This window comes from Arachis hypogaea, chromosome 12 (genome assembly GCF_003086295.3).
Source record: "Arachis hypogaea cultivar Tifrunner chromosome 12, arahy.Tifrunner.gnm2.J5K5, whole genome shotgun sequence".
Classification (NCBI taxonomy): Eukaryota; Viridiplantae; Streptophyta; class Magnoliopsida; order Fabales; family Fabaceae; genus Arachis; species Arachis hypogaea.
In genome coordinates, this window is record NC_092047.1 from 7,130,579 (window position 1) to 7,143,725 (window position 13,147).

General features: G+C 34.4%; 2 protein-coding genes and 1 pseudogene across 3 annotated transcripts; 1 reads left to right on the forward strand and 2 right to left on the reverse strand.

The window, feature by feature from the left end:
* Window positions 1-302: 302 nt before the first annotated feature.
* Window positions 303-4,889, reverse strand: LOC140176596 (uncharacterized; annotated as a pseudogene).
* A 537-nt stretch (window positions 4,890-5,426) lies between these two features.
* Window positions 5,427-8,324, forward strand: LOC112726629 (chlorophyll a-b binding protein 7, chloroplastic). The gene is made up of 4 exons (XM_025776105.2): window positions 5,427-5,898; window positions 6,550-6,776; window positions 7,414-7,928; window positions 8,135-8,324. Exons 1-4 carry the CDS (start codon window positions 5,843-5,845, stop codon window positions 8,150-8,152), a joined length of 816 nt encoding a protein of 271 aa, XP_025631890.1. The 5' UTR covers window positions 5,427-5,842; the 3' UTR covers window positions 8,153-8,324.
* Window positions 8,325-8,373: 49 nt separating this feature from the next.
* On the reverse strand, window positions 8,374-11,796 carry LOC112726628 (probable inactive purple acid phosphatase 29). 2 transcript variants are annotated; one of them, XM_025776104.3, is made up of 4 exons: window positions 10,631-11,796; window positions 9,615-10,009; window positions 9,060-9,522; window positions 8,374-8,699 (listed from the first exon to the last, which is right to left on the reverse strand). In XM_025776104.3, the coding sequence occupies exons 1-4, from the start codon at window positions 10,962-10,964 to the stop codon at window positions 8,689-8,691; spliced, it is 1,203 nt and encodes a 400-aa protein (XP_025631889.1). In that variant the 5' UTR covers window positions 10,965-11,796; the 3' UTR covers window positions 8,374-8,688. The 2 variants fall into 2 exon arrangements, with proteins under 2 accessions (XP_025631889.1, XP_025631888.1); XM_025776103.3 differs by lacking the exon at window positions 8,374-8,699 and having other exon boundaries at window positions 8,844-9,522.
* Between the last annotated feature and the right edge of the window lie 1,351 nt (window positions 11,797-13,147).

Below are 13,147 nucleotides of genomic sequence, written 5' to 3' on the forward strand. Positions count from 1 at the left end.
GTGAGGATATCGGCTAATTGATGTTTGGTTGGAATGTGCACTAACTTGATGAACCCGGTTTCAACCTTCTCGCGAATGAAATGACAATCTATCTCAACATGTTTGGATCTTTCATGGAAGGTTGGATTAGAGGCTAATTGAATAGCTGAAAGGTTATCACAAAAAAGCATGACAGATTCAACGGTGATATCCATGAACCTCAGTAAATTGGTCAGCCAAACAACTTCACAAGCAGCATTGGCCATAGCCCTGTACTCAGCCTCGGTTGAGCTTCTTGATACAATAGGTTGCTTCTTGCTTTTTCACGAAATTAAGGAATCCCCCAAGAAAGTGCAGTAGCCGATAGTAGACCTCCTAGTATCGAGGCAGCTCTCCCAATCTGCATCAGTGTAGATTGACAAGTTGAACTTCGAGTTTGAGGAGAAAAGAATACCTTGACCCGGTGCTGCTTTGAGATATCTTAAGATTTGGTGAACTGTATTGAGGTGTGAAACTCTTGAGTCAGACATAAACTGGGCTAGTTTTGTCACTGCAAATGTTATGTTTGGTCTAGAGATTGTGAGATACATGAGTCGTCCAATCAATTTTCGATAGGCTGATGCATCTTCAACCTTGTCACCTTCTTTGGCCCTCAATTTAATGTTTGCTTCCATTGGAATTAAAGCTGGCTTGCAGTGTAGAAAATTAGTGTCTTCGAGTAGAGACAAAGTATACTTCCTCTGTGTAAGTAAAATTCCTTTTCTGAATTTTGCAATCTCTAACCCTAGTAAAAATTTGAGATCTCCCAAGATTTTTAACTTGAAGACTGATTGAAGCCTTTGCTGTATTTGTTGTACTATATCATTGTTTACTCCGGCAATGATTATGTCATCAACATAGACAAGTAAAAAGGTGATTGAGGAGCCTTCTCCTATAGAGAATAAAGAATAATCACTCTTGCATTGACGAAAACCATGTTGTTTGAGAGTATAATAGAATTTATTAAACCACTGCTGGGAAACTTGTCTTAGGCCGTATAGAGATCGAGTAAGTCGGCATACAAGTTCTTGGTTTCGTTTTGGATGCCCCAAAGGAATCTCCATGTAGACCTCTTCATCCAAACTCCCATTTAAAAATGCATTATTTATGTCCAATTGCACGAAATTCCAGTTTTTCACTGCTGCAATGGAGAGTAAAACTCTAACTATCGAGACCTTGGCTACTGGATTGAATGTGTCTTTAAAGTCAATGCCAGCTTGTTGCGTGTAACCTTTGGTAACGAGCCTGGCTTTGTATCTTTCCAAACTACCATCAGTCTTAAGCTTTGCTTTGTAAATTCATCTACAACCGACTGCCTTTTTGTTAGGAGGTAGAGGAACCAACTCCCAAGTGTGATTGGATTCCAGAGCGTCCAGCTCTTCCTTCATTGCCTGCCGCCACTCATAGTGATGTACTGCTTGGTGATAAAATTGAGGTTCAGGTATAGTACTGACTTGATAGATTACTGCATGGTAGATGTGGTTGAGTCTATGGTTGCTTATGTAGTTGGTAATAGGGTAGGGTGTATTAAGGTTGCATACATAGTCATTTAGGTATCTTGGTAATTGAATGGTCCTGGTGGTTCTTCGGGGTGGGTTAGAATTGGTGGAGGGAGCTGTTTGATGTGAGGCATTTTGGTGGGAGCTAGAGGAGTTTGTTGAAAGGCATTGTGTGTTCTCTGTGGTAGGAATATTAGGGAGTGTTAAGTCATCAGTGACTTTTGGGAGTGGAATGTGATCAAACGGGTCAGGGAGTATAAAGGTGTGAGGGCTTTTAGTGAAGGGTAGTGTCTCTTCATGAAAGATGATATCTCTAGAGATGAAGAATTATTTTGTTTTGAGATTGTAAAGCATGTAGCCTTTGTATCCCAAGAAGACCGTTTGGTCTGCTCTAGGATTAAACTTAGGTCTGGAGTCTAATTTTGTAGCAGCATATGCAAGGCAACCAAAAACCCTTAGAGCTTGATAATTTGGTTGTTTTTTAAAGAGTTTCTCAAATGGAGTCTTCATGTTGAGAAGTGGGGTTGGGGTTCTGTTTACTAGAAAAACAGCAGTACAAACACATTCTCCCCAAAAAACAATGGGGACTTGGGATTGGAAATAGAGGGCTCTGGCCACGTTCAACAAGTGTTGATGTTTTCTTTCCACTACTGCATTCTGTTGAGGTTTGTATGGATAAGAAAATTGATGGAGGACTCCCCGTTCCTATAAAAAATCAGTGATTGCTAACTTTTTGGCATTATCAGACTTGAAGCACTTGATCTTGCTGTTAAATTGAGTTTCTATCAATGAGTAAAATTGTTTCATACATGCTGCAGCTTCAGATTTGTTAGTTAGCAAATAAATCCATGTAAAACGAGTAGCATCATCAACCAATGTAAGAAAATATCTCCTGTCATTATAGGTTGGAACATGGTAAGGTCCCCATACATCACAATGTACAAGATCAAAAGGATATAAAGACAAATTATTGTTGGATTCAAAAGGAAGTTGCTTGAATTTTGCTAATGGACAGACATGACAATTAGACTTTTTCGTAAGCAAACTATCTTTATTTGAAAATTCTAAGACCGAAGTAAGAGAGTTCAAAACTTTATTTGAAGCATGACCTAAACGAGAATGCCATAACTGTGAATTATTGCACAAATTTATGCTATGATTATCTTTTTGTATTATCAATTGGTTGGAGGGAATTGAAGCTTTTAGGATATATAAGTCTCCATCAAGCTCACCATTCCCAATCTTCTTCTGTGACTTGTTGTCCTGAATAGTGAAATTACAAGAGTTAATTATTATTATGAGTATAGTGGCTTTAAGGAAGGAAGACACTGAGAGCAAATTGACACTAAAATCTGGCACATATAAAATATTTTTTAAGATGATGGTTGAACTGATAATGACAGTGCCGATGAACTTGGCTTTGAATTTGGCATTATTGGGGAGTGAAACAGAATAATTCTGAGATAGGTGAACTGAATGAAAAAGGGATAGATCACAAGCAATATGGATAGTGGCTCCACTATCAAGAATCCAATCATGTTTTGATAGTTTTGATCTTGAGATTGAGGTGTTGAGGACAATACCTGCTGGAGTAGACACTTCAGTTGCTGCATTTACTGGTATTTCTTGAATCTTGTAACTATTCAACAAGTTCATTAACTGCTGGATCTGAGTTGCACTCAGAGTTAGGCTTGAATTGGATTCTGGACACTGTGCCTCAGTGACGTTATCAGTAATATTGTGCGCAGATTGTCTAGTTCCTCTGCCTTTGCCATAGCTTGGTGGATAACCATGTATTTTGTAACGTTTGTCCACTGTGTATCCAAGCAATCCACAGTGTGAGCACAAAGGTCTATCCTTCTTCGTGAATCCCCTTCCTTTTCCTGAGGGATTTGATATGTTCTGGTTTCTTGCTAAGAAGGTAAGTTGATTCGGGACTGATGGGCTCCCCAAAGAGCGGTGTTTCTCTTCTTGAACCACTAAGGACAGAAGTACAGAACTTTGTTTATTGCAGGTAAGGGCTCCATAAGCAAGATCTGGCCTCTGTTTTGCGTGAAAGAATCGTCCAAACCCATGAAAAAATAGTGCACATACTCAGCTTGCAAGAATTCTTGAAGCGGTTTAGGCGTTTAGCATCTCCACAATTGCATTGGACTGGGCGATAAGAGTTCAATTCCTCCCAAAGGACCTTGATCTTCGTAAAGTATTGCAAGACTATTAGGGCACCTTGATGTAAATTCATCAATTCCCTTTTGATTTCGAAAATTCGAGGGCTATTTCCATGTTGAAATCTTTCTTTAAGATCATTCCAAAGCTCTTCAGCAGAATCAGCATACACTAGCGAGGTAGCAATCTCTTTGGACACAGAATTCAAAATCTAGGTACTTACTACATCATTGATACATTGCCAAGTCTCAAATTGCTCTGGATCGAGCGCATGATCAGGCCGGGGAATGGTTCCAGTAACGAAACCGAGTTTGCGTTTCGCATTTAGGGCTTTCTTCATGGCACGGCTCCAAAAATGATAGTTCTCTTCCGTAAGTTACTGTGTTACTAACACCAAGTTCGGTTGATCAGCCGGAGCGAGAAAGAAGGGGTCCGCCATTGATGTAGAAATTGGTAGCAAGAAAGGAAAAAGAAAGGTTCTGGAAGAAGCTTGAAGAGGATAGAAGAAGTGGTGTTGAGAGCGGAAGAGAGAGGTAAAGTTAGAAAATTTCTTCTGATACCATGTTAAACCAGTGATTTCAGAAAATGGAAAAATGATTTCATTTTCATCAAGTAATGAATGAGAGAGATTAGATTTTATATACAAGTGATTGAAGAGTAAAAAACTAACGTTTATAACTAACTACTGCAACTAATCTAATTTTACATAATTAATTTGTAAATACAAGTGGGTCTAATATAGTTAGATTTGTCTTTATAAAATTATTTTTATTATAGTTATTTCGGTTCAATTAAGAAATAACAAAAATCAGCTAATAATTAACCAAAAAATAATTACCGATTATACATTCAAAATTTTATGCTAGCCAGTTACCAGAGAATTTTTGTTATTTTCTCATATATATCATATTTAATTACCCTAGATACTTATAATTTTAAACATTTTTTAATTATGTTGCTGTAAATTTAAAAGTTTGTAAAAAAACTTTACACTACAAAAAAATTTTAATCAAGTATTTATAGTTCAAATATTTTCAATCAACCTCAAACTTTTTAGAGATTCTGTGATCAAGTCTTCTAATGTGAAAAAATCTTGAAACTTGATGAAAATGTGAATTAATTCAACCATGAATTAGATTCATAAGAACCGACTAATTATCTTTTTATTTATATCTTTTTTTAAATAAAAGGGATAAATTTACCCATTTTGGTTTTTTATTTCTAGCTCAGTTCATTTTGAATTTGGTAGTTTGACCGTGAAATTTCGTTCTTTCTTTATTTCTGAAATATGAGTGTGTGACTTGTTCTAATTGATCTTATTGTAAATACAGAACAAAAATAAAGGATCTGTCATCTTAATAGAGATGGTTTTATCCCGTCAGATATTATTTTCTAGTATCTGGAGCACGGAATATATAAAATAGATTTTATAAAGTATTAGAACTATGATTCATACTTAATATTTCGACCTCACAACCGGACTTTAATAAATTTTTATTAGAAGATAGTAAGTTAGAATAAATAAAAAAATTTTGATTCTTTCAAATAAAATTGACATTGTTTGTTTTTTTTTTTTATCAAAACAAAAAAATGTCTTTTAATTTTTTTTTTCATTCTATCACATCTATTTCTTAAATAAATGATAATCCAGCAGTTATTTTTCAGAAAATTTTTGGACATTAAATTTTTTTTTAAATCATTGTGATTGTTCTAATATTAATCTAAGATTTTATTTAATTGTTCACAGAGTCTTAACAAGAGAATTCTTATCAATTATATATATATACTTGATGAAAGTGGATGTGAAGTGAGTTAAGTCAACTTGGTCTTATTCTTTCTTTTTTTCATTTTAATTTAATTTAAGAGACCTATATCGTCCCACAAATTGATTATTGATCTTTGATCCATTATTTTGCGGTGCCACAGAATTTTGTCTCAGATTCTCAAATGTGAACCACTAGATTCTGATTTTTTTTCCCATGTAAATCTATCCAATTGGATTCTACATGCCACGTGGCAACACACCATCTAATTTATAGTTCCCATACCTATCCATTGAGATAAGAAAATCTTGCATATAGTAACCAAAAATAATTATAATAATAATTGCATTTTCCTTTTCTTTTCCTCAGTCATCAACTAAGCTGGGTTCCTCAGCCATGGCTTCTGCTTGTGCTTCCTCTGCCATTGCAGCTGTTGCCATCTCTTCCCCAAGGCAAGTTCCACCACAATCTTTTCTTCATCATGTTCTTATATTTTATTTTATTTTATTTTTTTCTTCCAAGAATAACTATCACATTGCTTAATAAAATTTGTTACATGAAAAGTTTAATGTATTAGATACTATGACTTTTTCATACACCAATCTTATCAATTTCACATGTATTTTTGAACGGAAAGAGCATCTATATGAGTCAAATTAGTTGGAACATAATCATATTTTGTGTATTATTGGTTAATAGTATGTGAAAAGATTTGTCATGCATTGATCCAAATGAAAGGCATAAATTAGGTTAAATTCTATCTTTATTCAAAAGAACAAGTATTAAGAATTAAATTCTAAACTTTTTTGTTGCAGAAATTCTGACACAAAAATAATTATATGTGAAAACTCAGGTGCAGATAACTTTCACGTGAAGTTAGAAGTTGATAGTTGAGAGTGGTTAAATAATTAATTTGACTAAATTATTATCTATCGACTCTCAGCTATCATCTTCGCATGATGTTAACTGCACCTTAGTTTCCACCATAATTGTATATCTAGCTATGATTTGACACTCGTATAAAGTATATGTTAGAATACGAAATTACATATATAGAATATACATAGCTGATTTGGTGATTGATTTTTTTTTTGTGTATGCAGTTCTCAGAAGAATGGATCACAGTTGGGAACCACAAAAGCTTCATTTCTTAGTGGAAGGAAGCTTAAGTTGAACAACTTCACAGCACCAACTACTGGAGCTAGATCCAGCACCACAGTGTGTGTAGCAGCTGATCCTGATAGGCCTCTTTGGTTCCCCGGCAGCACTCCTCCGCCTTGGCTCGATGGCAGTCTCCCCGGAGACTTTGGATTTGATCCTCTAGGACTTGGTAACTGTGAATCAATTTGCAGATTTTAATTCGGATGCGTTCGATTTAACTTTATTTACATTCTTGTGTAACTTCTGTTTCAAAATAATTGTCGATTTAGATAAAGTAGAATACTAAAAAAACGATGTATTTTGACAATCTATTGTCGAGATACATTGTTTTTCAGTATTGTTTGGATGTATTGATAGTTTGTTGTTCTAGTTTGTCAACTTGATATATATTTTGAATCAGAATTTGTAGTTTTCACACTGAAAATCTACTCTTTGTTTTCACTTTTACTCATGGTTTGATACTAAATTGATATTAAGGTATGAAGTTTGATGTGTGATTTTTGTTAAGAATGTTGAGATTAATAGAAATTTAATTAGCATCCTTAGAAGTACCCATTAGAATATTTAGACCAAGTTTGAAGTTTCTTATGTTCATCAAATTCTCAAATCAAATGATTTCATCTGAACATTTTTCTTAAGATGAATGTACACTTCTAAATTATTCATTTTAAGGAAGATCCTTGAAATGAACTCGATACAAGTATTTTTATCAAATTCGAGAGTTCACCTAAACTCGTGGAGCTAAGGTTAACTCGAAATGTAGAACTCGACTCGTAAACTCATAAGAGCTAGTTGTGATTCAACAGGATCTGACCCAGAGAGCCTAAGATGGAATGTTCAAGCAGAGCTTGTGCACTGCAGATGGGCTATGTTAGGCGCCGCCGGCATCTTCATCCCGGAATTCCTAACCAAGATTGGGATCCTAAACACACCTTCATGGTATACTGCTGGGGAGCAAGAGTACTTCACAGACACCACCACACTCTTCATAGTTGAGCTCATCTTCATCGGCTGGGCCGAGGGACGAAGATGGGCTGATATCATCAAGCCAGGCTGTGTTAACACTGACCCTATCTTCCCTAACAACAAGCTCACCGGAACTGATGTAGGGTATCCCGGCGGCCTATGGTTTGACCCTCTCGGATGGGGAAGCGGTTCACCTGAGAAGATCAAGGAGTTGAGAACAAAGGAGATCAAGAATGGAAGGTTGGCCATGTTGGCTGTCATGGGAGCATGGTTCCAGCACATTTACACCGGCACCGGCCCTATCAACAACCTCTTTGCACACCTTGCTGATCCTGGCCATGCTACTGTTTTCGCTGTAAGTTGAACCAATCAAGAAATTCTTGTATAGATACAAGTCTAGCTCTTCATATTCAGACATGTTCATCGTAAACATGTCTAGATATGACGTGTTAGATTTGTATCTATATAAGATTTTTTTATTTAGATTGAATAATTTGACTTTCAATTTCCAATTATGTTTTTGTTTTTTGATGATCTTATTTATGTTTTACTATTTTTCAGGCTTTCACCCCCAAGTGAGAATGTTAAGGACAATTGTGAGTGAGATTGTGCAAGCCTGTAATGAGAAACATTGATGAAACATGGTTTTGTAACTAATGTGGCTACTTCTATATCAATGTCATGCACAGATTGATAATTGAATGTACAAATTCTTATTTTAGATTCAAGAAGTAACCACAATTTTTGCATAGATTATAGGACAGCAATTATATCTTAAGTTATTATTCACCACTAAAGAATTTAGCATATGCTCACACATGAAAATGCTTTTGCTCTATTAATTGCAAATCATATTGTGGTCCCAAAAAAATATAAAACAAAAATTAAAATTAACATTTTTTCATTTACTATAGCTTAAGACAAAAAAAAATTAACTGCTAGATAGCATCAAAATTGATGAATCATCCCCATCTTAACAAGTACAACAATATAATTTATAGCAACTTATAACAAACTCCAAGGTAAATCATCTTCATGTCATGTATGTGGATACTATCACTTGTCTGCATCACTTTTTAGATTCTCAAAGTTCCCCACTATTTTGTTTGTCTCACCTATGGTTTTCCTGCAATGAAATCCAAAAAAGAACAACATAGAGCACATTAATTTTTTTAGTAATAAGAACATGATGAACCTCTAGGCACTGATTTTTCACATGACAAGAACATAACACAAAAACCATAGGTAGTTCATAATTATGCAATAAACATTGTTCTAAAATCACATAATAATTTAGCATTGTTTATCTAATTTCCTTCAGAGGACTTTAGTTTACAACACAATAATTTTCCATATCCCACTTTCCCCCTTCTCTTAAAGTAACAACATGATGATTTTTCATTTGCAATATGCTAAGAAAATTTGGTAACATAATTTAGTAACAAGAAAGCCAAAAGATTACTGCAAGTATTCCAGGATATCTTACTTCCAAAGCTCTTGCTCCAAAGGACTTGTCCATCAATTTGAGTAAAATTTTGATCGTCCAGGCGTTTCCAGGTATTTATTGACTTGACATCTCCCCAAGCTCCTTCCGGCGTCTTCTCCAAGCGAGCTACCACCACTCTTGATCTCCTAGACCATCCAGCCTTTCCATATGCATGGTATCCGAATCCTCCGGCATAACATAGGTTTATGCCGGTTAACTTACCACAGAAGTCATTGAGGTGATCATGGCCGGTGAAAACTGCCTTCACATCTCCAGCTTGGACTAATGTCGCAAAGAAGCCGGAGTTCACTTTAGCAGAACTAATGCCATTGCCATCGGGTTCAAGTTTGACACCTGTGAAGTTTGATTTGTCAAAACTAGCATACTCAGGCAATGGTATATGAAAGTATGCAAGACCAGGAGCAGAGTTTTTCTGAGGCATTGGTCCACTTTTGTATGCTTTCTGCACAAGTAACAAATAATCTGTGTTTAGTCTTTTTCTGTTCTCAGTATTCAATCTTTTTCTGTTTTCAAAACCAAACAATAGAACAGTACCTGGAGCTTTTCGGATGTTTGTTGGAACCAGAGTTGCTGTGATGGCTTGATCCAATCATAAAAAGAAATTGAAGGATCCTTATAATAATCTCCACTATCAATGAAGTAAAGATTGAGCACTGATTTGTTTTCAAAATCAGTGCCTTCAACTCCTCCAACTTCTAAGTTATAGTTTCCAAAACCATCAATGGTGTGAACATCTGAAGGGTTGAATTGAGACAATGTGTTCTTCATACCAACAATGTATTTCATCACTCCTTCCCTATGCAGGGATCCTTCTTGGTCATGATTTCCCAAAACAGCTACCCAAGGAATGTTTGATGCAATTGCAGGAGCAAATGCAGCATCCATTGATTTCGCCGAATCCGAGGAATCAGCACCAAAGATATTATCACCTGCCACATCACAATAAAAATTTGCACCTTAAGTTATCTTATACTATCTTTGTTCTGTTGTATCCAAGGCAGAGAAAATCGAAATTTCACGTAAAACCTCATTTAAAATTGTAATATCGGAAGATGTTTAAGAAGAAAATCTAGATTTTAGTTACTATGATTGTATCTGTCACTTATTTTTTTATCCATTGTCATCATACCAATGTATTTAAATACAAATTATAACTTGTTTACCCATACAAACAAAGATTAGAATTAGAAGAAAAAGTAAATTACAAACTAAAAACTAATATGTATATACACACTCCATGATCTTTGTCTTTGATAGTTTGATTAGTAAATGTTGGGGTGTGAACTATTTTTTTACCAAAACTAGAAACCTTAAATCCATATATTCTTTAAAAGTCTTTTAACAAATTCATTCAAATTTTAGCCGATTTGGGTTAAAATGAAAATTTACTTAAAAAACACCCTGTTATCCTAAACCCGGAACCCGAAACAAAGAAAAAAGGAAAGTTAAACAACAGTAAGATATCTATAATAATTAGAAAGAAATGACATGAAAATCTAAAGATATAACAAGAACTGAATAGTGAATACTATATATATACTATACAATACCAGTGAAGACAATGAGATTAGGCTTCTCAGCAAGGATCATTCTTTGAACAAAAGAAGTGGTGTTGAGATCAGAACAAGAACCATTCTGTGAAGGTAACACATTCAAGCAGAGTGTGGACTTTCCATTAGCATAGTGCATGTCTGCAACCTGAAGAATCTTGAATTCTCCATTTTTGTCAAACCTCAGCTTCTTCTGGTTCTGAGGGTTTCCATGTTTTTCCCCAAACACACAAATAGGACTAAAACTGAACAATAAAGCCACCAAAACCAAAACCATGAAGCCAAACCCCATCTCAATCTTGGTGCCAAAAACACTTCTTTTACTCAAAACCATCACTATTTTGGTGATTTGAGTCCCCAACACAATTCAAAATCTGAACTTTTCACCTGCTACTATGGATGATTGGATGCTGAATTATAAACAGATACACACATATAGAGAGAACAAAAGAGTATTCAGAAAACTCTTCAGCTACTATCCTTTTTTTTTTTTTTGGGTTAATAAATGATGATGATTGACTCAAATTTCATTGCTTTGTTCTCTAGGAATAAGGATGAGGACAAAGCATGGTGCTAAAAACTTTGGGGTGTCTTTATCTTGGGATGATATTTATAGATAAGTAGTTGAAAGTTGACAGGTATGTGTAATAAATTGAATGAATGATTGTTTTTCTAAAAAGCCATTAAATTCTCTGCCACAAACCAAAGGACATGATAACATTTATAGATGAACATACATAGTTACATACACATCTTTGGAATTTTCAGTTGGAATTTCAAGTTTCCTTAGAAATGGATCCGAATATCTCAATTCCAAGAGAGGAAAAAAAATGAAAATCACACTATGAATGGAAACTTTGAAAGTATGATGTTATGTATGGACACTTGGCAATGATGTCTTTAAAGTATCTCACACGCTCTCATTTTATAGCATAATAATAATAATAATAATAATAATAATAATAATAATATTCAACTACCTCCACAAGTATATCGAATTATGGATCCTCTGAGTCTTCTCAACCACTGACTTGTGCTATGTTTATTAGAAGAACTTGATGTAATTTAATACATCTAATGATATTCACCTACCTCCTCCATATCTACATACTTCTAAACATATATTAAATAAAAAGAAGGACACCCTAGTTTGTAAGCTAAAGCATATTTAATATTATTAAAAAATATAGAGTGAATAACCACTCGACCCTGACAATTATTTCGAAAGGACAACGAGACCTCCAAGAAAAAAACATCCAATCCGGTCTGTGATATTTTTTTTGGGACTGATTAGCCTCTGTGTAAAAAAAAACAACATTAACTCTTTTTTTTTGACACAGGAACCTCGTTGTCCTTTCGAAGTAATTGTCAGTGGTCGGATTGGATTTTTTTTTGTTAAGAGCCTTGTTGTCTTTCGAGATAATTATAGGGACTATTTTAGGTTTTTCTCAAAAATATATTTAAAAAAATTATTAGAAATATTCTTAAAACATGTATTCAATATATTTTAAGAATATTAAAATATATTGAATACACTTAATAGTTAGTACTATCTTCTATAGGTCAGACATAATTCATTCATTGTTTGGCTCCCAACTTGGAATCAAGCAGTTCACTTAAATTATATACATTATATTACCCTATATTAGAATATACAAGAAGGACATGTATACAAACATGATATATAAATATGTTTAAAATTATTTATAACTGATATGCATCTATTTTAATTAATTATTATTTAAGATTTAACTTTGTAAATAATTAATTTAATTTTTTAGTGATCCTTTTCATATATCAAATTAGAAAAAAAAATGTAGGAATATATTACATATATTTTTACGAAGAAAGCTATTACTAGTAAACTTTTGAATAGTGAATCTCTAAAATATAAAAATATCAATCATCAACATTCAATTAAATAAATGAGTAAAACAATGTTAGTATTATTTTATCAATAAACTGAAATTAACATAGCCAAGTTTAATAAAAAAAATTGCTCTTCTTTTTTCTTTTTTTCCATCACTTCCAATTCGTTTATGATTAATTTCATATAATTCTTTTTTATTTTTTAAAATAATGATCTAAATTGTTAGAGTATAATTAGAATTAATTAAGATCAGTTAGCATAACTCTGCCTATGTTATACTTATGGTACATAGCCGGTCCCAAGTCAGGATAAAGGACGAGGATTGTGTTAGGTCTTCGACAACCAACATAAAAACATAGTCGAATCCCTGTGATATGAATCAAAGACATTATTGCGCTAAAACTAGGTCGTTATCCGGAAGCAACGCGTTGTATGGCTCGAGTACGGTGTCAAATGAGCAAGAGTCGCTTCATCGGTGCTCGGATGTAGTGTTAAATGAGCAAGGGATCCCGCGTTTTCGTGAACGGACGAGGGTAAATAAACTAGTTTACAAAGTAAAAGGTAAAGGTCGGAGCGACAGAAGGTTGAGATTTGGGACATGAAACATCGGTACTCTAACAGGAAAATCCATGGAGGTGGTGGACACC

Excerpts from the sequence above, each read along its gene's own strand:
- LOC112726628 (XM_025776103.3), bottom strand. The coding sequence starts at position 10,964 with ATGGTTTTGAGTAAAAGAAGTGTTTTTGGCACCAAGATTGAGATGGGG. Across the intron at positions 10,010-10,630 it reads TAATCTCATTGTCTTCACTG|GTGATAATATCTTTGGTGCT; the intron begins GTATTGTATAGT and ends GTGATGTGGCAG. Across the intron at positions 9,523-9,614 it reads AAACATCCGAAAAGCTCCAG|AAAGCATACAAAAGTGGACC; the intron begins GTACTGTTCTAT and ends TTACTTGTGCAG.
- LOC112726629 (XM_025776105.2), top strand. The coding sequence starts at position 5,843 with ATGGCTTCTGCTTGTGCTTCCTCTGCCATTGCAGCTGTTGCCATCTCT. Across the intron at positions 5,899-6,549 it reads GTTGCCATCTCTTCCCCAAG|TTCTCAGAAGAATGGATCAC; the intron begins GCAAGTTCCACC and ends TTGTGTATGCAG. Across the intron at positions 6,777-7,413 it reads ATTTGATCCTCTAGGACTTG|GATCTGACCCAGAGAGCCTA; the intron begins GTAACTGTGAAT and ends GTGATTCAACAG.